General features: G+C 40.6%; 1 protein-coding gene across 3 annotated transcripts; it reads left to right on the top strand.

Moving 5' to 3' along the window:
• Window positions 1-11081: 11081 nt before the first annotated feature.
• fitm2 (fat storage inducing transmembrane protein 2) lies at window positions 11082-25905 on the top strand. Of its 3 annotated transcripts, XM_043710298.2 has the most exons (4): window positions 11124-11261; window positions 14126-14349; window positions 15560-15690; window positions 23258-25905. In XM_043710298.2, exons 3-4 carry the CDS (start codon window positions 15656-15658, stop codon window positions 23856-23858), a joined length of 636 nt encoding a protein of 211 aa, XP_043566233.1. In that variant the 5' UTR covers window positions 11124-11261; window positions 14126-14349; window positions 15560-15655; the 3' UTR covers window positions 23859-25905. The 3 variants fall into 3 exon arrangements, with proteins under 3 accessions (XP_043566232.1, XP_043566233.1, XP_043566235.1); XM_043710300.2 differs by lacking the exon at window positions 14126-14349; XM_043710297.2 differs by lacking the exons at window positions 14126-14349; window positions 15560-15690 and having other exon boundaries at window positions 11082-11261.
• The last annotated feature ends 1096 nt before the right edge of the window (window positions 25906-27001 follow it).

Raw genomic sequence — 27001 nt, 5'->3', positions numbered from 1 at the left:
ACCCGAGAAAACAAGAAGCATTTCAAAACAAAACAGAAGGTTCTGGAGAAAGTCAGCATGTCTGGCAGCATTTGGGGAGAGAAAACAGAGTTAACATTCTGAGTCCAGTGACCCTTCTTCAGAACTGACTGTAGCAAGGAAAGAGTGGTAAATATATTGAAAACAGGGTGGGGTGGATAGAGGGTGAAAAGGAGTGAGCAGGTAAGTGGATGTATAACCTAGAGACAGAGAAAGACAGCTAGGCAGACATAAGGTTGGATAATAGTAAGCCAGGTAGAAAGAAAATCTGATATTGTATGGGAAAATGGGTTGGAAGCATGACAAGGCTTGGAGTGAAGTTGGGGGTGGTGGGGTGGGGGGGGTGGCGCGGTAAAGATATGGAAGGAGGTGTTCAGGTTCTAAAATTATTGAACTCGATATTGAGTCCAGAGGGCTTCGGGCTTCCAAAGTAGAAACTGAGGTGCTGTTCTTTCCTGGAGCAGTGCAGCAAGCCTGAGATGTTGGCTTGGGAACGCAGTGTGTTGAAGTGCCAGGCAACTGAAAGTTGGTGGCCATTTAGTAGACAGAACATAAGTGTTCTACATAGCAGATCGACACTGAAGGTAAAGGCTATCCACTAAAGAACATTCTACTGATGAATTTTGATGATGGGTCTATATTCCAAGCACCAAACCAATCCTCTCCCCAGTCATTACTTCCTTTAAAGAGATATAGTAAAAATTTACAATATTAACTGATTGGTTCCCTCCACAGAAGCTGAGTTACTGGCTGAGTTCTGAGCATAGTGAAAGCTGCTTCCACTATGATGCAGCTGATGCTGCAGAAATTGCACCTGTGACAATGGTGCTCCTTTAACAAGGTTATGTTGCCCTTTGCTTTTCTTTCAGAGAGGTCGTAAAAACAGCAATTTCAAAAAGTCTGAGTTTAACTACTTGTACAATGAAAGGGAAGTGGCCAGTTCTCCCAGCTCAGCTTTTGTCTGGTTTGGTTTGGTTTTAGTAGTCTGGCTGTTTACTGAAAACAGGCAGTCAGTTGTGAAGCTGCCAGACCCAAAGAAGCAGGCCCATGCTGATCTTTCCTCTCTCTGATATTTCTCCTATAATATCCTGTGTTTCATTTTACCTTTGTGGACAAGAGGTGTTTATGGGGATTGTTGCACATATTTGGAAAAGCATCATTAAGTTGGGGTGATCTGTTGGGCTTTCGGATAGGCTAAGTTATTCCATATTCTGTTCTTCTTTATGTTTCATTTGTTAATCTTGCAAATAAATTTTGTTTTGTTTAAACTGTGCATTGGCCAGCTGCATCACTCCTGGAATATCCACCTGCTTAAAACAACTGGCAAAGTTAGGGTCTGGGGTACTTTCTTGAAATGTTGTGAGGGGGTCTGGCCTGATCCGTAACAGTACCCATGTTTGACAAATGAATTCTATGCAAGTCCAATGACCTAGAGTGGGCATCCACAATGACTAAGAACTTAAGCTCATAAAACAGCTAGCAGAGTCAACATGTAACCAAGTCCAGGACTTACCTAGCCATTCTGACAGGAGCTGCTAGTCCCTCTTTGAGTCTCCAGCAGAGTGGTGGGAAACAAGCAAAGGGAACATCAAGAGGCACTTTATCCTCAAAGGTGTTCAGAAGGCAATAGAGAGGTGGACAAAACTGTCCAAACTCTAGAAAAGCATGCAAACCTACTCTTGCTACAGACAATGATGGTCGATGTCATGAAGGATCTCCAGGAGGTGAAGACCCGAAAAGCCTTGCACTTTGTCTCCGAGGCCTCGAAGATAATGTTTTAGTCCAGGTTCCACACTGTGGAGCAAGATGAGACATGCTTGCAGTTCATCTTCCAGAAAGTGCACAAGGAGAACTCTGTGCTCAGCAGTCTAAAGGAAGAAAATGTCATTTCAGTCTTACATGCTGAGGAACAGCAAATCGTTTTTGGCCAGACTTTATGACATGAAGCTCACAGACAGAACAACCTTCCAGTCATTCCTGTCATCTATCACAAAGGTCTTAGACAACAGCACGTGGGAGAGGCTGGACCAGCTATTATCTCTGGATGAGGTGAACAAGGCTCTCAAGTCCTCAGAAAATAATAAAACTCCTGGAGGCGATGGCTTACCAGCTGAGATGTATTCACTTCTTAGGATTTGATTGGCCAGGAAGCGTATGACAATATGTTTCTGGCAAGTACCATGTATAAATTGATGAGGAAAGGTAACATTTCCTTTACCTTCAAGTGGATGGGGGAGAGGAGGAAAGTAGAAATTGGCAGCCAGTATCATTGCTGAATAGACAGACTACAAAATTCTGTCTAAGGTCATCACCAACCGGGTCAGGTCCACTCTGGGATCGGTGATCCACCCCAACAAATCTGTGCTGTGCTCCTCAGGGATATGATTGCCTTTGAGCAGGACAGGGGCTGATGCATTGCTCATCAGCCCAGACCAGAAGAAGGCCTTAGGCAGGTTACCATCCACATACATGTGAGGAAAGTGAGGACTGCAGATACTGGAGATCAGAATCGAAAAATGTGGTGCTGGAAAAGCACAGCAGGTCAGGCAACATTCAAGGAGCAGGAGAGTTGATGGAGACTCTCCTGATGGAGAGCTTATGCTTAAAACATTAACTCTCCTGCTCCACGGATGCTGCCTGACCTACTGTGCTTTTCCAGCACCATACTTTTCAACATACATGTGGGACATGCTCTCCAAAATGGGCTTTGGGGGGAAATTCTGCCATGGATCCAACTGCTCTATGCCAAAATCGTTAGTGCAGTCTTAGTCAATGGGTGGTAATCAGAAAGCTTCCTGATCAGATCCAAAGTCAGGCAGGGCTGCCCGCTCTCTCCTGTCTTGTTTGAGTGTTGTATAAAGCTCTTTGCTGAGTCGATCAGGAAGGATGTGACCCTGAGAGGAGTGACTATTCCAAGCAGCAGAGACCAGCAGGTCAAATTGCCCCTGTACTTGAATAGCATCGCCGTTTTCTGCTCGGATCCATTGACAGTGTGCAGACTGGTGAGCATCTGCGACCGGTTCGAAGTGGCCTCGGGAGCCAACATAAATCAAGGCCATGTTCTTTCGGAACCTGGCTTACCAATCCTTCATTCCTTTCACCATCAGGACAGATTTCCTGAAGGTGCTGGGAATATGATTCGGAGGGGTCAGGGCGTGCACAAAATCTTGGGAGGACCATATTGCTAAGGTGATGCAGAAACTGGTCTTTTGGGAGCTCTGCTCCTTCTCCATTGCGGGTAAAAACCGGGTCACTGGATGTGAGACACTCTGTCTGTTGTTGTATGTGGCACAGGCCTGGCCCATTCCCCGAAACTGCGCTGTTAAAGTTACCCAAGCCATCTTCTGTTTCATCTGGAAGCCTACGATGGATTGGGTCTGCAGGAACTTCGTGCACAAAACTCTGGATGGCAGGGAAGACCATACCCAATGTTGTACTCATCCTGATGGCCACCTTTGTCTGTGGCTGCATCAAGCTGTGCATTGACCCTAGGAATGCAAACACCAAGTGTAACTACGTACTGAGTTTCTACCTGTCCCCGCTGTTGTGAAGGATGAGACTGGCCTCACTGCTGCAGAATGCTCCCAAGTAATTAGACAGTTCTGTATTACTTGTCAAGAAATTTGCAAAGAAAAACACCTTTGATCACCAGTCCATCAGAAAGTGATCAGCACACTGCATCCTCGAGACCCTGAGGGAAAGAGAGAGGGTGGATCGTGTTGCGTGGTTCCCTAAGCAGACTGTCAAAGTCATTTGGCAGAATGCCTCACTATCAGAACTTTCTAACAAGCATCAAGACATCGCTGAGCTGGTGTTGAGAAGGGCACCACCTATGAGATCCTTCATGCATGCCTGTTTGGCCTGCGCCACAGTATGCTTGCCTCAAAGTGGCTCCAGGGGGTGTTGAGAGTGTCACACGTCTCCTTCTGGAATGTGCCTTTGCAAAGGAAGCTTGGAGGAAGGTGCAGTGGTTTGTGTCGAGGTTTGTCTTGAACAGCTCCGAGATGCAGGGCTCTGTGCTCTATGGTCTAATCCCCAAGTTGTACACTCCGACAGACATCAACTGCACTTGGAGGACCATCAACTCGGTGAAAGACGCTCTTTGGTCTGGCTGAAACTTGTTGGTCTTTCGGAACAAGGAGTTGACCCCGACTGAATGTTGCAAATTGGCACATTCCAAGGTCCAGGACTATGTGCTGAGGGATGCACTAAAGCTTGGGGCAGCTGCTGCCAAGATGCAGTGGGGAAAGACCACTGTCTGAGGTCTTCTTGCTGAAAGCAAATGGGGGGTCTGTTCAGTTATCAGACCCTCCTAATGCCTCAAATATATGAAAATATTAATTTTGCATGTGCAAAGGGATGTCTTTTTTTTTGGATAGAGTCCCATTTACTTGATATGCAACTGTACAGAACCGAACTGCTTTTGTGACAATGTATACATACAAAGCGACTTTTTAAGAATAAAGTATATTTTTGAAATAAAAAAAAGAAGGGGCTGGCAGTAATTTTTGTCCTTGCTGGCATTCTGGCCAGTGCCACTGCATCCATTCCTGGCCACCAGACATAACTTCATGAGAACATCTTCATTTTGGAAGCCCCTGGAATGACCCTGGTAGAGTTCAGCCAGGATCTGGCAGCAATCTTTGCTCAGGACAATCAATCTTACTCCTTATAATACTATGCCACCCCCTACGGTGATCTAGTCTCGCTGGGTCTAAAAAGGTTTCAATTCTAGTTGTGACAGCTCTTTTACTTCCCCCGTCACCACCAACTGTTTTAGTTTTGCCAGGATGAGATCTTTTTGTGTTGACAGTTGGATATTGTCAGCGTTGACTGGAAGGGTGTCCCCAAAGTTTAAAACCAAAACAGACTGTTTCAGAAGAGGCACCAACAATGGTGTATCTGCCAATGGGAGATTGCTCGAGGAATCTGCCTTTGCCACTTGGCCTCCTGAATGCTGTTCTGACTTGTAATCATATGCACTGAGAGTAAGGGCCCACTGCTGAATTTGACCAGAAGCTTTGGGCAGCATGGCCCTGTCTTCTGTACGTAGCCCTAGCAGGGGTTTGTGGTCTGTTACTGTTACAAATTTACATCCATAAAGGTATTGATGGAACTTTCTCACACCAATTATGATCGCCAAACCTCTCTTCTCTATCTGGGCATATTTGTGTTTGGCTTAAGCCAACGTCCAGGAAGCATACACTATTGGGCATTCCTCTCCGGTGGGCCTCTGGTGAGCCAACATCACCCCGATACCATATGGGGAGGCATCACATGGCAGCATTACTGGTCACTTCTGATCATAGTGAGTGAGCACCATGGATGACGATAGCTACTTTTTCACTTTCCTGGAGGCTACCTCTTTGCTACGTGACCATTTCCAAGGCTGACCCTTTTTCAATAGCAGGTGTAAGGTTGCCAAGATGGAGGTGAGGTTACGTATGAACTTTCTGTAATAATTCATCAGCCCAAGGAAAGACCTAAGTTCCAATAAATACATGAGAGCCGGGGCACCCTTGATCGTCCTCACGTTATCTTCAAAGAGGTGTGACCCAGTCTTGTTGACTCAGGCTCAAGTAGGCCGCTTAGGTTGTCTGGAGCACACATTTTTTCCTTCTAAGGCATACGCTTCCCTGGAGAAACTTCTAAGGACTGAGTCCAAGTTCTCTAAACGCTCCTTATTGGTCTTCCCTGTTATTAATATGTCATCTGGACAAATGACAATCTGGGGTAGACCTTGTAAAATGTTCTCCATCATCCATTGGAAAAGGGCACAGGCTAATGATACCCCAAAAGGCAGTCTTGTATATTGGCACAAACCCTTACGGGTATTACTTGTGGCATACTACTTGGACTCCTCATTTAGTCACAAATCCAAGTATGCCTGGCTCATGTACAGCTTCATGAATGAAAACCCCCCAACCCCACTAAGGAAAGGATTTACCATTTATTAAAATCCCCACAAAGGCAAACCAACCTGTCAGGCTACACAATCGGTACGACCATTGTTGCCGACTCTGCAAAATGCACTGGTTTGATGATTCCTTCACTTTCCAGCCTCCTGATTTCTGCCTCCACTTTTGCATGTAAGGTAAATGGCACTGGGCAGCCCTTGAAGAACTGTGAAATTGCTTCCTGGTCAACATGTAAGGTGGCCTTGGCACCTTTGATACTCCCGAGACTAGGGATGGGGAACCTGAGTACTTTTGGGGTACCAGTTGTGATCTTCTGTCTATTTGTCTGGAAATATTAAATCCACATTTTTAAAATCTGAGTACCATTTTTAGAATTTTTACTGGTAACCCAGTCATGTCAAAAACTAAGAAAAGAACATTAAAGGAAGAGAACAGAGTATTCAATGAAGAATGGGAATTTCAGTATTAGGTGATTGCTGTGGAAGTAAAATGACATGTTTGCTCTGCAACAGCAAGGAAATACAATGCAAATCAGCATTATGCAACTCATAAGGATCACAAATATGCTAAACTGGAAGGAGAACCCTGAAAATCTGTACTTAAGAAAATAAAGATCAAAAGCAGCAGCAGCAGCCAGTATTTTAATCAAGTCTGGACAAGGGACTGACCTCACCGTAGCAACTTATAAGCTTGCATACATACTTGGAAGAAGAGGTACACCATTTACTAATGTGGAAATCATAAAAGAATGCATTGTTGAAGTTGTCGGATGTTTAGATTCAGATAAGGTTAATAAGTACAAACAACTACCTCTTTCAAGAAGGACTATTACTAATCAGCAACATGAATTAGCCCTCAGTGTAACAGAACAACACCATACAATATGCCAAAGTGAAGACATTTATTATTCGATTGCCTTGGATGAATCCACTGACATTACTGACTCAGCGCAGGTGTTATTTTTTATTTGTGCTGTAACTGCAGATTTTCATTTCCATGAGGAATTACTGGCTTTGGGTACCCTTATGGTGAGGACACATGGAATTGATATACAGAATAAAAGAATCTCTACGGAGTGGAAATAGGCCATTTGGTCAACAAGTCTATACTGACCCTCTGAAGAGAAAGTGAGGGCTGCAGATGCTGGAGATCAGAGCTGAAAATGTGTTGCTGGAAAAGCGCAGCAGGTCAGGCAGCATCCAAGGAGCAGGAGAATCGACGTTTCGGGCATAAGCCCTTCTTCATTCCTGAAGAAGGGCTTATGCCCGAAACGTCGATTCTCCTGTTCCTTGGATGCTGCCTGACCTGCTGCGCTTTTCCAGCAACACATTTTCTGACCCTCTGAAGACTAACTCACCGAGACCTATTCCCTTACCTTTAACTCTACATTTCCTCTGACTAAAGCGCCTAACCTACACATCCCTGAACACTATGGGCAATTTAGCATGGCCAATTCACCTAACCTTCACCATCTTCACTATCTTCAAAGAAAAATGCCATGAAGTGAAACTGAATTAAAGTAACTTAGTAAGTGTATGCAGGGATGGTGCACTTGAGAGGAAAACGTGGAGAATTCATTGCGTTACTGCAAAAAGAATTGCCAGATCCAGATACTTTGATTTCCTTTCATTGTTTTTTGCATCAATAGAATCTCTGTGCCAAATCTACTCTTTTAAGTAACACATTAAAGAAAGTTTTGGTACAGTAAACTACATTTGAGCAAATGTGTCATGGCATTGCCAGTTTCACAACATGCTTCAGCTTCATGGTGAAACATTAATGTGGATTTGCCATATCATTCCCAAGTGCGCTGGTTGTTACGAGGACAAATACGTGTAAAACGTTTATCTTTGCGAAAACAAATCACAAGATTTTTGAGAAATTGAATGAACCACATGAATTGTCAAAAGAGCATTTCTGCAGAAATGCTGCATTTTCATGTGATATAATGTCAAAGCAAATGATTTGTTTTTTTTGCAAGATGAAGCTAAATCTATAAATGATATGTGGCTAAAGATCCAGGCATTTCGGAAAAAGCTGACCTTTTTCTAAACTCTCCTTACTGATCGAAACTTTCGATACAAACAAATCATTAAGGAAGTGTGACATGAAGCTGTTCTAGAATCCTTGATGAATACAATGAAATGTGTGAAAAACATGATCTCACACTGAAACTAGCTTTTCAACCATACCTGGTTTATAGCTTCAAAGCACCTGATGACTTTCAGATAGAATTCATTGAGCTCTCAGAAGATAATATTCTGACGTCTCTATTTGATGCGAAGAAGGATCCCACTGAAATATGAAAAAATGTTGTTGAATACCCACACCTATACCAACATGCTCGTTGAATACTGTCTTGTTTTGGCATTACCGAATGTTGTGAATCAATATTTCATATGTGACACAAATTAAAATGCACTTGAGATCTCAGAGGGTGGATATTCACCTGAGACCAATTAAAATTAAGGTCAACGATGTTGGAACCAAATCTCTGATTCCTATTCCACAATAAGCAATCACAAAAAAGTCATCAACTGGCTTGTTGTCTAACTTTTTCACTTATTATTAGCTCTATTGTCAACTTTGCCAAACAAATAAAGGTGTCTGCTGAATTTTTATTTTGTTTAAAGTCCTCATATAATAGCAAGCTTTAATTAAAATTAGTAAATATGTTGATTTACTAATGCTAAATGTGGCCTAATAGGATCTCAGTAAACTAAAACATGGCCTTCCAATGTAAAAAGAATCCCCACTCCTGTCCTACAACTTCCTGAAAATCTTGCGGGTATTTCATTAGGACTTCACTTAGGCCACCATTTTCTAATCAAAACCTGTTGAGGTGAATCAACCAATTCCACTCCATCAAGCTTGGATCCAAGCCTTTTACTACAACCAGTGGTAAATGCACCAACTGCTTTTCATAGGAGACCAGAACCCTTAATCTGTAACGGTTACCTGGTATACGTTCTCAGTCTGGCTGAGGCCTTGCATAAATTTAAGCATTGGAGTTCAGAGAAAGTTTTGTTAAAGACTGGTTGTGCAATTATTGGTAGAGTTGCAACAGTATCGACCTCCATTAGAACCACATGACCATTTAACCAGGCACTTATTTTGATTGGCTCTGTATTGGATGTTGCTGAGCAATTTAATGTTCCAAACCACATGTAGGTGGGCTTTTCAGGCTGTGTGCTCTCCTGGAAACTGGCCCATGAGTTCTCTTACTCAAGTAAGGCCTTGTAAAACTCCTTTATTGTCTTGTGTCCACACACCAGCAGCACCTACAATGGCTTGCTAACTCAGATCCTGAAGAACCGTTTAGCTATTTGGCTGAGGTTTGGCTTTGTTTTGGGGTTTGTAGTGGGCTGACCTAGGGTCATTCTGCTCAGGAAGTGTCCTGTGTGAGGTTATACAATTGCCTACACTCAAGTGATGTTCTCCGAGCTCAGTTAGACAGGTGAGGGTTTCCACTTCCTGTGGGATAGCATGTAGCTCTCATGCTCCACTTGCTGCATCTTGTAAAGACGAAGCCAGTTGTAGCACCTGTGTAAAGTCTTGTTGGGCTTCAGCTGATAGGTGCCTTTGCATGGTTACATCATGAATCCCATATACCAAACAGTCTCTCAGCATCTCATTCATGGTTAACCCAAAATCAAATGTCTCTGCCAGTCATCTTAACCTCATCAAAAAGTCCAATACAATTCACCCGTTCTCAAACTGCCAAATTAAATTGATACCGTCTTAGAATTAGAGGAGGCTTGAAATCATAATATTTCTTAACTAAATCCATCAATTCCTGAAAGGCTTTAGCATCTGTTCCCTTAGGATCAGGTTCCTAATACCTGAAAATGCTGCAGGTCCACATGCAGTCAGGAGATTTACTCATTGCTTTTCATCTGCCCCAATATAATATGTTTGGAAAAAAATATTGCATTCTTTCCACAAACTGGACCCAGAATTTGACATCAGGATTTAATGAGTCCACCTTCGCAAATAAAGGCATTTTGCCAGAAATGCTTACCCCTACTCAAAGATGACCGTTGCAAGTAAATTTTCTTTAGGAGTGTACTGTTTTCTCTTGTCACCACTGAAATAACTCCATTGAGGCTGATATCCTATCACCAGGTCACTCTTTATTTACACGCGCACAGCATATGGACTCTGACCAGCTAGCTTAAGCCAGTCCCTCGAATGAGGAGAATCTCTGAGATTCCTCTTTATATCTGCCAGCCAGGATTTCCTGATTAACTTCCATGTTAACAGCCTCAAACAGGGAACTCATACTCAATGAGATCAACTTTTCCAATCAGGAGTCATGTTTAGGTTCAAATCATTGGAATTATCTCCCTGAGCGTTTCTGCCTTGTTACTTCACTTCCCTCCTTTAAGTCACTCTAGCATTCCTCTTTGACCTAACCTTAGGACATCTTATCTTCTTATGTAGTTCAGTGTTATACTTTGCTTCGAAATTGGGCTGTTTATGTGTTAAAAGCATCATAGAAGTATAGGTTACTGCAGTTGGTTGGGTTGTATGCCATCTTTGATGAATACATCTCTCATTCATACATGATTTGGAGGTGCCTGTGTTGGATTGGGCTGTACAAAGTTAAAAATCACACAACACCAGGTTTAGTCCAACAGGTTTAATTGGAAGCACTAACTTTCGAAGCGCTGCTCCTTCATCAGGTGGATGTCAACCTCATGGTTATCAACCACCTGATGAAGGCGGGGTGCTCCGAAAGCTAGTGCTTCCGATTAAACCTATTGGACAATAACCTCATTCATACATTAATTGATAGTCAAACACACGACTGTGAATCTGGACTGGTCTCAACAGCGAATTGTAATGTAGAAGGCAGGGCTGCTTTTGACCAATCCAGTCGGGCAGGTCGGATTCTTTTAAACCAATCCAGTGCAATGGGTGGGACTTATCCCCGGACTATTCAATTAGATGGGCGGAGCCTGAGGTCTCCAGTACCTGCAATAGGCTGGGAAACGGGCGGGGTTGGATATCACCAATCAGGGGCTGTGATGTGTGACGGGACTCACCAATCAGGTGGCAATAGGTGAGGGATGGTCATCACCAATCAGGGGCGTTGGGCGGGGAAGAAATCTACCAATCAGGGGCAGTGAGCGGAGGCTGCCTTCTCCGGGTGAAGATGTCGTTAGATGGCATCGTGCGGTCTCTGACGGCCCTTCACCGGGCCTGCCTGTACCGGTATGGGGCGCCACTCCTCGCTCTCATCACCCTGGGGGGCTCGCTGCTGAAAGCGAGCCAACCCCTGGCCGACTCCTACTTCTCTAACCGGCGGAATGCCCTGAATATGTGAGTATCGAAGGCCCCGGGCTGTGGCTGTCACCCAGTGCGAGTGCACCAGCGGCGGTTATGGTTTTACTCTTACTCCCCCGGGCAGGTAGCCGCGAGCTGAGCCCAGCCTGAGTGACAGTAGTGAGAAGGAGGTGGGCGATCCCACTGTAAATGGGAGGAATCGTCTCTGATTAGTGTTTTTATGTTATCACAAAGTGATTGTCTTAGCCTCCTGCTCCTAACTTGCTGCTAAAGTCATGGCAATGGCTGTTAGACGAGAACAGCAGTGGGCTGAGCTCTGATGTCTTCAGTGGCCGAATAGCTGGCTGACAATTACAGGGGCGAGGTCTGAACTGTTGCTGGCATTTCTCAGAATAAGATAACTATAACGAGTAGATCATTTTCGACCTGTTTAGCATGCTCCGTCGTTCGTTTCGATCATGACTCATTTTTGCGCAGAGAACGCTGGAGAAACTCAGCAGGACTAGCAGCATGTGTGGGGAAAGAGTTAGTTGTTTAGAATCTGGTATGACAGGGCAGTTTCAAAATTGATTTAGATTTCCTGCATCCTCGGTACTTTCCTTTTACTAGGTCTCGGCTGCACTTCTCTGCCTCCTCCCCATATCCTTTGTAAAATCTACAGGCCAAAAATCTATGAGCAACTTAAAAGTATTTCGTGATGCAGACTCTCAAGGTGAAAAATTCTAAAGATTTATAACCCTTTGATAATGAAACTTCTCCTTGTCTGAGGCTTAAACAATCAGTTCTTTACCCTAAAATTATGCCCCATGTTTTAGATTCCCTGACCAATGATCTCTTGGCATCTGTGCTTTCAAACCCCTTTGAAATCTTGTATGTATCAACAAAAGCATCTATCATTCTTCTAAACACCAAAGAATATGGCAAAATTTTGTTTAGTTGCATCATAGGATGCTCACCCATTCATTCCTGGGACTATTTTAGTGAACGTTTGTTGTATTGCCTTAAATACAAGGATATCTTAAATGTGGAGACCAACAGTTCTCTCAGTACTCTAAAAACCCTGTGCAATTACAACAAGACTTACTTTTTCTTGTATTCCATTTCTCCTTGAAATAAAGTATACCATTTATCTTTCTGATTGATTGCTGCATATGCATTTAATACATTGTATAATCTTGTACAAGCACATCCAAATCTCTCAGAACATAACATTTGCAAGTCTCACACTTTTTAAAGAAAAATCTGTTTTTTCTCTTGTGACCAAATTGATTAAATTCACATTTTGTTGTATTATAATCCATCTGACTTTTTTTCTGAAACATAATTTTTCTAATTTCTGTGTCCTCCCTAGCTTTGTATATCAACAAAATTAGATACATTATTCTTTGTCTCTTCCAATTCCTTAATGTAGATTATATATGTTAAAGGCCTACGGAGATTGCTAAAGAGATTGAAATTGCCCATTTATGCCCCCTTGTATAATCCTGTCAATCAATCCTTTATCCATGCTAATACATTATCCACAACGACATCAGTCTCTATGATAGTTAGTCTTTGGTGTGGCACCTTAAGGAATACAGGGTACTTTTAGGAAATCTAGGTATAAAAACTATGTTGTTTTCTCGTTACCTATCTTACTAGTTACATCCTCAAAAAGTTCCATTAAATTTGACAAACAGGATTTCCAGTTTAGCTTTAAGAAAGCTATGTTAACTTTCCCTAATCATTAAATTTTCTTGGTGAATTTTTAAGCCTTAATAGATCCCAATATTTTTGCAACTATTGGTATTAGGCTAACTTGCCAATGGTTCTTTGAATTCTCCCTCCTGTCATTCTTGAAAAGTGATATAACATTTGCCAGCTTCCAATCTGATGTGACCCTACCCAAGTGGGGGTGGCACAGTGGTTAGCACTGCTGCCCCATAACGCCAGAGACCCGGGTTCAATTCCCGCCTCAGGCGACTGACTGTGTGGAGTTTGCACATTCTCCCTGTGTCTGCGTGGGTTTCCTCCAGGTGCTCCAGTTTCCTCCCACAGTCCAAAGATGTGCAGGTCAGGTGAATTGGCCATGCTAAATTGCCCGTAGTGTTAGGTAAAGGGGTAGTGTTGGGTGGGTTGCGCTTTGGTGGGTCGGTGTGGACTTGTTGGGCCGAAGGGCCTGTTTCCGCACTGTAAGTAATCTAATCTCAAAATCTAACAAACTTTGGAACATCATTCTGAGCCCATCACAATTTTTGCATTTATCTCATATCTTATATTACAGTCTGTTTTTGGAATGAAATTGTCTTCTGAATGAAACATTTTTAAAATAGTTCTAGTGCAGGAAAGCAGGTAGCAGTGTATTTGTGTTGGTACAGACTCAATGGATCGAAGGTCCTGTCTAATGCTGTATGATTCTGATTCTAAAGACAAACAAACAATATTTGACTGATGTCTTTGCCATTTCTTTATGACCTATGATAATTTCTCATATAATAAAAAAAATTGCTGAAGATCTGATACAAAAAGCAAATTGCTGGCGAAACTCCATTCTGGTGAAGAGTCACCAGACTTTCTCCATACAGTTGCTGCCAGACCTGCTGAGTTTTGCCAGCAATACTTGTTTTTATTTCATAATTTCTCCTATCTCTGGTTCTAAGAGACAAATGCTTACTTTCGTGACTGTCTTCCTGTTAATTTACTCGTGAAAGGTTTTTGCAACTTTTTCATATTTCTGGCTAGTTCACCCACATTCTACATTTTCCCTGATCAACATGTTTGTAGTCCTGTGTTAGTTTTTAAAAGACACTCTGAAATATTATCTATAATATTTATTTCCCATCCTTCTTACCTTATAAAAATGTCTCTACATTAGCGATTAGATCTAGTTAATTTGTCTCTGGTTTTTCCACTAAACATAGGAACAGAAAAAGCCATTCCGACCTTCAAACCTGCTGGGCCAATAAATATGACCGTGGCTGATAATCCAACTGGATACCTTGTTCCTGCTTTTTCATCATGTCCTTTGATCTTTTTTGACCTAATATCTATCTACAACTTTCTTGAAAGATCATATAGCAGATGATTGTGCATTCAAACAAGGAACCTTTTGAAGTTATTTGTTTTATATCTTCCTGAGGAAGAGGTGAGTTAGAGAAGGAAATATTTTCCATTTATTCCTGCTACGTTTTGATGTGGAAAGCTCGTGCATGACTCAGAACTAGTGTGGAGGAAAGTGGTACAAGTGGTACAAGACCAACATTTGTCCCTAATTGTCTTGTAGCAGTGAGTTGCATTCTTGAACTGCTGCAGTCCATATGGTATAACTATACATGGGGTTGTTACGAAGGGACCTTGTTGCTTTCGACCTCGTAATATTGGAGGATATACTCCCAAGTCAGTGTGACGTGTCCCTTGGGAGGGGAACCTACAGAAAGTGATGATTACTTTCTAGTGGTAAGAGGTCACTGTTTGGAAGTAGTTTTGCAACAATTGGTGTTTGGCTTATCTGAGCAGTAGTTCTTTGTTTTCTCCCACCTGTCTTTCCTGAAAAGTGATATAAAATTTGGCAGCTTCCAATCTGATGTGGCGCTACCCAAACCTTAGAAATATTGGAGGGGTGTGAGCAATTTGCTGCAGTACCTCTGGTATGTCATGCATTTTACTTTCACTGGTAGTAGGTGGTGGATTGGGTACCGATCAGATTGGCTGCTTTGTCCTGGATGGCGTTGGCGCCGCATTGATGCGGGCAAGTAGAGTATTCCATCATGTTTTTTGACATGTATCTTGTATCTTGTAGATCGTGTTCAGACTTTTGCAGAGTCAGGAGATGAATTACTCACCACAGAGTTCCCAGACTCTGACTTACCTTGTAGTTCCAGTGTTTATACAGCTGGTCCAGATAATTTCTAGTCAGTGATGGATCAATGGGATGTTGATGTTAGGGGTTCGGGGTGATAATCAGGAGAATGGTTAGGCTCTCTTGTTGGTGAAAGTCATGGCAGAGTACTTGTATGGTCCATATATTATTTGCCACAGCCTAAGTCTGGTTGGTGTCCAAGTTTTGCTGCGTATATGCATAGGTTGCTTCAATATCTGAGGAGTTGCCACTGGAACTTGCTATAATCCAGTTCAGGATCGTTAATATTTTTAAAAAAAAAAACAAATCTGAATACCTAGTTAGAATGAATAGATTTTGCATCTTAAAACAAAAAAAGATTTTATAGAATTAAACAAAACCGCACTATTAGCTGAATGATATAATTTAGAATTATCTGTGTTATGCATTCAGATTTCTCCCAATAACTCTTTTTTTTTGTAAGTTATATTGATCTTAAAGCTATTTATTTCTCTAGGGATGATCCATAACTATACCACAGTCCTTTTGGAAAATCCTCCTCAAGAACAAAAGTACAAGAAATAGGAACAGGACTAGACCATATGGTCCATCTATGATATATAATTTAGTAGCACCAGACATTCTCAGGTAAAACTTTTATTACAATCTTGTGACTAGATGCCTCACTTCCTTGTTCTAGTGTCTGTTCAGTTGTTCCAGGCTACTTCAGCAGATTAGTTTATTTTGTAATAAGACACTATGGGGGCCACTGTAGATCCTCCTACTCACTTCAACCTAGGCAATCTTCCACCTCTGGTTCCTCTCAAAATTCAAACAGGGACTAAAACTCATTTGTATTCCAATTGGAGATTCAATTTCTCTGAGCTGCAAACCACATGAGATCTAAATTGCAAATTGAAACTCTCAGCGAACATAATGAGGGGCTTATAGAGTTATAGACATGTACAGCATGGAAACAGACCCTTCGGTCCAACTCGTCCATGCCGAACAGATATCCCAACCCAATCTAGTCCCACCTGTCGATTTTCCTGCTCCTTGGATGCTGCCTGACCTGCTGTGCTTTTCCAGCACCACACTCTCGACTCTCAGCAAACACCCAGATAATTCGAAACCGTCTCCTTGATGATGAAGCCTATTGTGCTGTCCTCAAGCCTTTAAATTAATATCTCTCTTTTATAATTTCCTTTTTGATCTGATTTCAGTAAATGGGTTTTGCAGTCTTTCAATGTTTACTGAATGCACTTAAACTAATTTAGTGACTATATTAAACAAACACAGGTCACTTTTTTTGTTTTCTGGCAGTCTCTAAATTCCAACATTTTAGTTATCATCTAAACCAGCTGTTGACCCCTCAAGGAAATATGGCTGTTAGCTTGCTTTAGTTGCAATTATCCCATTTATCTACATAAATTATACTTTCTAGAGCTAAAACATATATACAAAAACACATGAATCATGGAATGAGTAATGGCAACAAACTGAACATTGTGCAAGTATCAGTGAACATGTTTACTTTTAACCTTATCATGGTGGGAAAGGCATTGATGAAGCAGCATAAGATGTCTAGGCCTAGGACATTATCCTGAGGAACTCTATAATAATTGCCAGGAGTTGCAGTCTTTGGTCTGCGCCACCTTTGTGCTCGTTAGAACCCCAAGCAGTGGTGAGTTTTGCCCTGATTCCAATTAACTTCAATTTTAGCAGGGCTTCTTAAAGTAACGCTTGGTTAAATGCGGCCTTGATGTCAACAGTGTTTTCTCCATTTCACCTCTGTTATTCATTTCTTTTCTCCATATTTAGACCGAGGCTTTTACGAGATCTGGAACCATGTGGCTCTGATGGAATCCAAGCAGTATTAGTGAGCAGGTTTATTTCTGTGTTAACCTGCTTGATGGCACTGTCAATGATAGTTGCTATCACTTTAAGAGCAAGCTGATGGAGCTGAAATTGGCAGGGGTGCTTTTTGTGATCAGAACTTGTCTGGGCAATTTTTCATATTGATGCTTAGATCCCAGTGTTGAAGCTGTATTGAAACAGCTTGGTGATGGATGTGGTTAGTTCTGGAGCAGAAGTCTTCAGAATGACAACTGGGCTTTTGTCAGAGCTTAGCCTCTGCAGTATCCAAATTATTTGGCAATTTTCCAATAGTAAGATAAAGTTGCCATAGAGCTGCTATCTCAGATGCAGATGACGGTGGCAGGTTTAACCTGAGGATTACCATGCCTCCGGTGAGGGGCGAGGTTGAGAAAACGAGACATTCATGGTACCCTCGTGGTATGGAAACTGTACCTGTACTGTTGACATTACTGCGCTGTAACCAGCTGTCCAGCCAACTGAGTTAATTGACCCTAATACCATGTGAAATGAATTACTTTGGCTGTTTATAGGCTACTGTGATTCTGGGAATCTTGGGAAGAGGCTAAAGTGGGTCATTTGCTTAGTACTTCTAGCTGAAGATGAATTTTTTGCACTGATGGGCAGCCCTTCCACATTATCAGGAGAATGAGATAGTTTCAGAAACAATCTCTAGTTATTTGTTTAATTGTCCTTTAATATTCATGACTGAATGTAGCAGGGCTGAAGAATTTTGATCTGAGGAGTTGGTTGTGGGATCACACGTTCATCACATCTTGCTTCTGTTGTTTAGCATAGGTATAATCCTATGTGTAACTTTACCAGAATTGATGCCTCATTTTTAGCAATGCCTAGTTCTGTTCCTCACATGACCTCCTACATGTCTCATTGAACCATTATTGAGCCCATGGTGTGACGATAGTGGAAGAGTGAGATTGCAGACTGCTGAATTATATTCAGCTACTGCTAATGGCTGCCAGTGCCTGAAGGATTGCAATTGATTAGGTCCGTTCTGAATTTGACCCACTTAGTACAGTGAAAGTGCCGCACAGTATGACGAGCACTGCTCTCAATGTCTGGTCTGAGCTTATGTCCATGGGGACTATGTGGTACTCATTCCGCCCAGTATTGTTGCGTGACAGGCACATTGGTGAGGATGGGCCTAGTACATTTCTCCCTCCCATTGGTTCTCTCAACAGTTGCTGTGGTTCCTGTCTGGCAGATATGTGTTCAAGGCTTCTAGCAGGCCCGTCTGTCATCATGCAACTGCATTTCTCTTGCTGATGGACATTGCAGGCCCCCACCTAAAGTACATTCTGTGCCCTTGTTACCCTGAATGCCTCTTCCAATAATTATTCAGTACAGACTCTCCTTGCTGATGTTTTTCATGCCATGAAACATCAGAGGGTTGGAGTCCATGTTGAAGTTCTTGGGACAGCTTTTCCCCAGCAATTATACATCACAGTGCTACTACCTACAGTAGGTTTATCCTGCCAGTGAAACAGGACATATCCAAGGATTTTGATGGAGGAGTCTGGAACATTGTCTTCACAGTATGATTTCGTGAGTCTGATTGTCAGGCTGGACGATAGCTCTCCAATTCTGATGCAAATTCCCTGATGTTAGTAAAGAAGTTTTGCATGGTTGACTGAATATGGTTAGTGCTGAAAATGTGTTGCTGGAAAAGTGCAGCAGGTCAGGTAGCATCCAAGGAGCAGGAGAATTGACGTTTCAGGCATGAGATGGAAATGTGTTGCTGGAAAAGCGCAGCAGGTCAGGCAGCATCTAGGGAACAGGAGAATCGACATTTCGGGCATTAGCCCTTCTTCAGGAATCAATGTGTGATCTGGGCTTGTGTCCACAAGCACTATGAATATGGTTAGTAGTTGTTTCTGATGCCTTGTTTGATGCTGTTTGATTCATCCATAGTGCAAATATCACAGAAAGAACAGGTTTCAGTGCATGATGTCTTATTTTCCTCCTGGACTTAGTTGTATCGTATATGATACAACTAACAACTTTTATTTGTATAGCAACTTTAACACAGTAAAGTTCTTGAGTGTAATCAGACGTAAATTGATACTGAGCCAAAGAAAGTGATGGTAGAACAGGTGCCAAGAACTTTGACAAAATCGTAGGTGATGAGGATTCTCTGAATGAATGGAGAAAAGTTATGATGATCTAGCTTCCTTCTCTGACCTCCATGCTATTGTAAATGGTGTGCATTTCCTCGAGAACTTTAGCTCCCTCCCTTTAAAAATCTTCATACTTTCTCAAAAAATAGTTACTGTTTACCCTTCAGTTCTTGCAAACCGCTCCAAAGCCCTTTACCTTATTGCTCAACAAGTCTATTTCCAACTCTCTGAATTTCTCAATTCTAGCATTTGTCTGTATCACAATCCTAGACCTCATTTTATGAAATGACATTCAGAGTGTGAACATAATGTATTCTCCCTGTTTATCACTGACTTATGAGTCTTCAATATGAAAAGCTACAATAATCAAAATCCTCTTCTGAGGCACCTCTGGTGTTTAGCTCAGTGACACCTCTTTTTTTTCGTTTGGGTCATGCTCATCTCTTTGGGAACAGGACATCTCCAAAAATTGGTTCTTTTTCCCTTCCTGCGCTATTCTAAGGATCTGTCCTTGGCTGTCCAGTTCCTCATTTACAATTCTCTTCCATAATATCTTCAGCAGACTGGGGTCATTTTTCACACATTAAACTGAAAATATCCGGCTCTGTCTCTCTCCAAATATCTTGAAGCCTGCACTACTTTGATTCATATTGTTTAAATGACCACCTGGATTTTAGGGAAACAATTATTTATTAAGTATCAAGACGGGAGCCAACTCTTCAATCCGTCAAACTCCATTCCTAATGTCACTGATTCTATCCATGTTCCCAACCACTTGTCAGGCTGAATGAGACTGTTCACAACCTTAGGGTGGTGTGTGAGTCACAGCTGAATTTCCTAATCTCATATCCGTGACATTGTAAAGATTACTTCGTTCAAACTAGGTCATTTGGCCCAATTTTAGTCCTCCTACGTTTCTATCTGCTGCTGATACCTTAATCGTGTTGTTAGCTTCTCCAGACTACATTGACTGAGTGCTATCACAGCGTTCGGTTCCCATCCTCCTGAAAATCAGTTCATCCAAAATTCTGCATTTGTTATTTGCAAAAACCAAGTACTATTCAATTGACTCTCCTCATCACTCGTCTTTGTTAACCTGCATTGGCATCTGTCTACCAACATTTAAAATTCAAAGTTCTCTTCTCTGTTTAGATTTCTCCAGACCTTACCTTCCCCTATCTCAAATCTTCTGCTGAACTGCAGCTCTAACCTCCCCCACCAAGGAACATCCCAAGCTATTACTGCTTTATGCGTTTTACTCGACCATTAGTGGCTATTCCTTTATGTATGTAAACTGGAGTTTTCTTTGTAGACCACTGTACCTGTGACCACCTTCTCATCATTTAAGATACTTACTAAAACCAATTTTTAAAAAAATAATTTGTCCTCTTTCTGCAAGATTGCATGACATTTGCTTTTAGCTTTTTAACCACGACATGGCGGCTCAGTGTTTAGCACTGCTGCCTTACAGCACCAGGATGCCAGGTTCAGTTCTGGCCTTGGGTGACTGTCTGTGTGGAATTTGCACATTCTCTCCGTGTCTGCATGGGTTTCCTCCGGATGCTCCGGTTTCCTCCCACAGTTCAAAGATGTGCAGGTCAGGTGAATTGGCCATGCTAAATTGCCCACAGTGTTAGGTGCATTAGTCAGAGGGAAATGGGACTGGGTGGGTTACTCTTCGGAGGGTTGGTGTGGACTTGTTGGGCCGAAGGGCCTGTTTCCACACTGTAGGGAATCTAATCTAATCTTTGGCGGTGTCCATTTTTATGTTGTGCATTGTTGTCAAACTAAGTGACAGAATATTGTGCTTTAGGACAGAGGTGGACAGCAGATTCCTGTGACTTCTTATTGAACCCCTAATGTAATTTAGTTGTGCAGAATGTTATTGACAAGCTATGGCATCGAAGCAAACTAGGTTAGTCTGGAACCTGAACATTAATTGATGAATAATGATCAATGCTTTTCAGTCTATTCAGTCAGTAAAACAATAACATCTCCATAATTGATTTTATAGACTAGACTCTATAAAATCAGTACAAAAGTTATTCAACCCTTAATTCTGGGCTAGTATTTTTCTTTGATCAATGCAAGTGTATTTCCACTGCCCCACATTCTCTCTATAATTATGATTCTACCAAATAACTATTTAAAAAAATGTTGGTGTAGTGGACAGTGAAGAAGATTATCTCAGTACAGTGATCAAGATCAGATGGGTCAAGAAGTGGCAGATAGAGTTTAATTTAGATAAATGTGAGGTGTTGCATTTTGGTAAGGCAAATCAGGGCAGGACTTATACAGTTAATGAGAAGTCATAGTCATAGAGATGTACAGCACGGAAACAGACCCTTCGGTCCAACTAGTCCATGCCGACCAGATATCCCAACAATCTCTAGTCCCACCTGCCAGCACCTGGCCTATATCCCTCCCTTCCTATTCATATGCCCATCCAGATGCCTTTTAAATTTTGCAATTGTACTAGCCTCCACCACTTCCTCTGGCAGCCCATTCCATACACGTACCACCCTCTACGTGAAAAAGTTGCCCCTTAGATCTCTCATATCTTTCCCCTCTCACCCTAAACCTATGCTCTCTAGTTCTGGACCCCCCCCCCCCCCCCCCCCCCCCCCCCCCCCCCCCCCCAGGGAAAAGACTTTGTCTATTTATCCTATCCGTGCCCCTCATGATTTTATTAACCTCTATAAAGGTCACCCCTCCGTCTCCAATGCTCCAGGGAAAACAGCCTTAGCCTATTGAAGGTATCAAACCAAACTTGCAAATACTGATTGGTGACATTTAATCAGAGGCACTGATTTTCTTGTTTGTTTCTCCCTGAGTTCACCGCTGCTTTCCCTCACCCAGGTTTAATTCAATTTACATGTTGTGATGCATTGTTATATAAATGTTACACTAGAAGCAGGTCATAGTTTTATGTAAATTTCCATTTGCAATTATATTCTATGAAGTTAAAAATTATCTAATGTACAAATCTGAAGTCCTGATTAGGTACTTGCGTGAATATTTTAAATTTGCTAAAATAAGATTTTTTTTTTAAATTATGAAATATTTTAACAAAATAAAAAGAGCTTCTATTTTTGCTAGACTAGCCAATGATTGAGGAAACAATCACTAAGTAAGTGCTATATGTGTCATGGAGAACACCTCAGGACAGACTGATGGCACATTAACTGCAATGTTACACTGAACAAAAGGACCTAGGGGTGCAGGTGCATAGTTCCTTGAAAGTGGAGCCGCACGAAGATAGGGTGGTGAAAAAGCTGTTTGGTAAGCTTGCTTTCATTGGTCAGTGCATTGAGTATAGGAGTTGGGATATCATGTTGCAGCTGTACAGGACATTGGTGAGGCCACTTTTGGAATACTGCGTTCAATTCTGTTCTCTCTGCTTTGGAAGGATGTTGTGAAACTTGAGGGTGCAGAAAAGATTTACAAGGATGTTGCTGGGGCTGTAGGGTTTGAGTTGTAGGGAAAGGCTGAATAGTCTAGGGCTTTTCCCCTGGAACGTTGGAGACTGAGGGGTGACCTTATAGAGGCTTATAAAATCATGAGGGGCATGATAGATAGCCAAGGTCTTTTCTCCAGGGTAGGGAAATCCAAAACTAGAGGGCATAGTTTAAGCTGAGAGGGGAAAGATATAAAAGGAACCTAAGATGCAACTTTTTCATGCAGAGTGTGGTGCATGTATAAACTACCAGAGGAAGTGGTGAAGGCTAGTAGAATTACAACATTTAAAAGGCATCTAGATGAGTATATGAATGGGAAGAGTTTAGAGGGATATCTGCCAAATGCTGGCAAATGGGACTAGATCAGTTTGGGATATCTGGTCGGCATGGACAACTCTACAATTCTTTTATTAAAAGTGTTGCTTCAATAACTTTTGCTTCACTAGGTTTGTGATGGAGTATTTCACATTCCATTTATTTATTGAAGTTTTTTAAACTTCCTCTTTGATTCATTCATGTTTAATGTTTTAGAGATAACTATTAAAATGAGTAAGTTTTTAAAAAATCTACCGGGAAAATTTCAGTTATTCTGTAAGTAATTGGGATAATCTGGTTTATAAGAAAATCTTTGGTTCATTAATGGAAAACTTCAATAGTTACCACTGACAAAAGCCCTACATTGAAAATTGTGATTATTCAAGAACTATCTTGGAATTCAAGTTATTCATTTTTTTTTTGTTTTGGCAGGTACTTCGTCAAATTTTCATGGGGTTGGACCGTGGGCCTGCTATTTCCCTTTATTTTCACTTCAAATTACTTTCTTCAAAGGGATGTTCTGTTTGCAGTACGTCGTGTAACTTCATGTCTGGTAGGAACTGGTGTTTGGTTTCTTAGCACAAGGACTTTTCACATTATTGAAAATTTCACAGGTGAGTGCTACGAATCCCAAAATATGACTGTTCTTCATGAACTTGACAACCTATACACCTGCAAGAAAAATGGCCACATTTGGCTTGGCTTTGACATCTCTGGACACTCCTTCTTATTGTCGTACTGTGTACTAATTATGACAGAAGAAATAGCTGTCATGAATGAACTTCACAAAGTGGAGCAAAAGCCAGGAAAGGCCATAGCAACAATAATTAAATCACTGTTTATTGCTTTAAATGCCTTGCTTTTGTTGTGGATTTGGATGTTTTTTTGTACTGCAGTGTACTTTCATGATATGCCTCATAAAATAATTGGAACTGCTTTTGGAATTTCTGCCTGGTATGGAACATACAGGTTTTGGTATAAGAAATCTTTTTCTCCTGGATTGCCACCTGAAACTGGGAACAAAAAGGAGTAGTATTCTGAAATCTTCAAGTATTGATGTAATTTTTGCCATTCTTGTATACAAGTTCTAGGCATTATTGAATTTGTATTTTTGCAATGTGATGTGTATGTAAATATTTACTATTCTCACGACATGAAGCTGGCTTATTTGTTGAGCTCAGATTAGAGGAAAGGATTGATATTCAACACCAGTTGTGAAGTGCATCTAATATAATCAGTTTCAAAATGACAATGCAAATAATATAACTGAATATAACTTTAAAACGCTCAGGATTCGCTTTTCAATTGTTTCTTCACTGGGGTGGATTTTAAAGTTGTTACCTGCGGTACAGAAAATTAGCTTTCCAATTTCTGTGTCAGTCTAAACCAATGGAAGCAGCTTTATTTTAAATGAGGAACATTTATTTGCAGCTTGCACTGCTTTAGCATGTCTGCGTACATATAGTCACATAGCAGCCCAGGTGTAATTACGGAATAATATGTCATGCGGATCTTTATTATATAAGATGCTGGCCATTATTCTTTTTTTTAGTTGTTCAGCCACAAAGTGTAACAATATTAGCAATTTTTAAAACTTTATAGTCTCCTCTATTTTTGTTTAAAATCAAATAATTACGTGAATAAGTAGAGCTGGTGGCTATTCTATCCATTTGTCTAAAATTTACATTTCACCACTTTAATTTTGTTCGTCCATTCTTCATTATTTCTGTTGCATAATATTAAGTGCAATGTACATTTATCTTTATTACATCTTTTCAATCTGTTCTGTGATTTTTAAAGCAATTATGTAATCAGTAATTCTATCAATAATCTATGTCTCCATTGCTTTTTTGAATGTTGTTTAAAAACATTTGAGTATAAATGTGATTGGAAATATTCACTCGCAGTACTTAATATAATAAAAGGCATAATAGATTTAGTTATAATTGCTGTTACTTAGTATAAGTACATAGGTCTGCTAAACCTAACTTTCAACAGATGTGTAATCAATTAGCTAGTCTAACTTCATAAAAACAAAAGTAAGTCAAACAAATTGATTCAACATGCTTATCGGGTAGTTACTTTGTTACTGCACCTTTCAGTAATCTCTTTATATAAATCACTAAACTATGAAATCAAAGTTGAGTAATATTTGTTGAATGATGTCTACATTTGTTCTTGCAACTCTTATGTTTATTCCTCAAGAATAAATTAGTTATTTCTTTCCTGCACTTGGGTTGTTGCTTAAACTGTTAACTTCATTGTGCCTAAAATATTCTGCCTTCAAAGCATAGTAATTGTCAACGTCCATTGCTTATGAAAGGCATTGCTGACAAGTTTTGTATAACAATATTTATATGATCTGATAGACTTAAGAAATTATCTTCTCTCTTATGTATTGAAGTCCAGTTGTTTTGTTGTAATCAATTGAAGATTTCTTTGTTGTGGAGAGAAAATTGCTTGGATAGCATGTTTATTTCATTCTGTGTATGTGTTGTATTTTTAAGAGATAAATATGGTTTAAAAAAAATCAAACTACGTCTAAAAGTGTTATAAAGTAAAACCTATAGCACATGTTTTCCTTTTAACCAGTTTCTATTCCCATAGGAAGAATTTACATTAAAAGTGTTTATCTGATGTACATTGTATGCTTTAAATGTAATGAAATATGTTTTGAAATGTAAGCTGGTGCTGTTAACCAACATGTATGTAGAGTTAAGAGTTGCTATAGGATGCATACATGCTCTGAAATGATCCATTTGTAATTAATATGTCTATTTAAGAAAACCTTTTGTAAATTGGATGGAGCGTAGATGTAATGGTTTGGGAATTGACACTGCATACCTAATTTACTTTCTTTGCATAAGTAACTTTTTTAAAAAATGCTTTTAATGCAAGTGAGATTGATTTTTGAAATGTAATGATGCACTGTGATATTTAGATTTCTCCCAGAATCTAGAGGAATTCTTTGACCTACTTGCCTCAATTTGAAACACTATACAAAGGAATAAGGCATGTTATATGTTTAGAATTCATTAGCTATGTACTTCTCATTAAATATTTAACATTTTTAACTATTATTGAGTTTTGCCTTTTCAATTGCATCAAAGGTGATCCTTCACCTTCCTATCGCCCTCCATTAAGACCTCTGTTTCAGCTATGGCTGTTCCATTTAGTCGTCTTTGGCACCTATGTTTTCAGCTATTTCATTCTGATACCTGGCTTTCTTGCCCTAAAACTTATTCTAGGCTTATTTCAGACCCTTCCTAAGGTGTGTTTAGTTGGCCAGGCTTTAAGTCATCCTTAACAATACATCTTTTTATAATCTTGTACTTTTGTGAATCATGCATTGGAGAGGTTTTCCCTTGATAATTGTTATAAATAAGCTGACAGTATGAATGCTGAGGGTTATGTATTAAGTCAAACAAACTAGAGAAATAACTTGAAGCCAGTATCTAGAAGATTATGTTGCATATGGTTTTATATGAAAAATAGACAACTAAATAGAGTTTATTATATATCATCCAATCTCTGTGCATAATACTTGAATATTGACATGTCTGTTTTGTCTATTTTATTTATCATTATTTCTTGGTTTGGACATGAAAATACAGAAATGTAGGTGATCTCGCCTCCCCCCACCGTGACTTTTAATTGCTGTAATTGAGTTGCTTGCTTGACTAGTCCATGGGTGAGTTGACCTCTGTGTGGCTGTGGAAATTCAGGGAAAAAGGATTTGCCTATTGAGAAGCAGCTCGATAATTTAAGCATATTTTGCAGTTTGCATTTATGAAGGTCCATAATATTATTTTGAGAAGATGGGCTCAAAAGTGGAGGGTGAAATTGATGCTTGTTTTCAGTTCTGTCCAGTGCACTTTAGGAGAATTCTTATAGTTCAGAGATGGATTTGCTACAATCCCATTTCTTTATTGCTGACCTTGCACATGGTCACTAAGATCTCTACCCTACAGTGTTATGATTGAGATGGGAGGGGTTCACTGTCTTTGGCTCGTCCCACTCTTCTGTGGGAGACAACAAAAATTGTACTGTTTTTCCAGATGTGGTCAATCGTATGCTTTCTTGTTATTAGACTTGGGTTACCTGGTTGATTTAATTTTAATAAATGCAAAATTATTGATTTATTAAAACAAAACTTATTAAATGACAATGTGAAAT

This window comes from Chiloscyllium plagiosum, unplaced genomic scaffold (genome assembly GCF_037043375.1).
Source record: "Chiloscyllium plagiosum isolate Xiang-an unplaced genomic scaffold, Cpla_swu_hap1 HiC_scaffold_15, whole genome shotgun sequence".
NCBI classification, from domain to species: Eukaryota; Metazoa; Chordata; class Chondrichthyes; order Orectolobiformes; family Hemiscylliidae; genus Chiloscyllium; species Chiloscyllium plagiosum.
This window is presented reverse-complemented; position numbering and strand designations above follow the sequence as displayed.

Bases quoted from the DNA above. Each gene is read 5' to 3' on its own strand.
- fitm2 (XM_043710297.2), top strand. From the start codon at position 11,095: ATGTCGTTAGATGGCATCGTGCGGTCTCTGACGGCCCTTCACCGGGCC. The intron at 11,262-23,257 runs GTGAGTATCGAA...TTGTTTTGGCAG, and splicing joins CGGCGGAATGCCCTGAATAT to GTACTTCGTCAAATTTTCAT.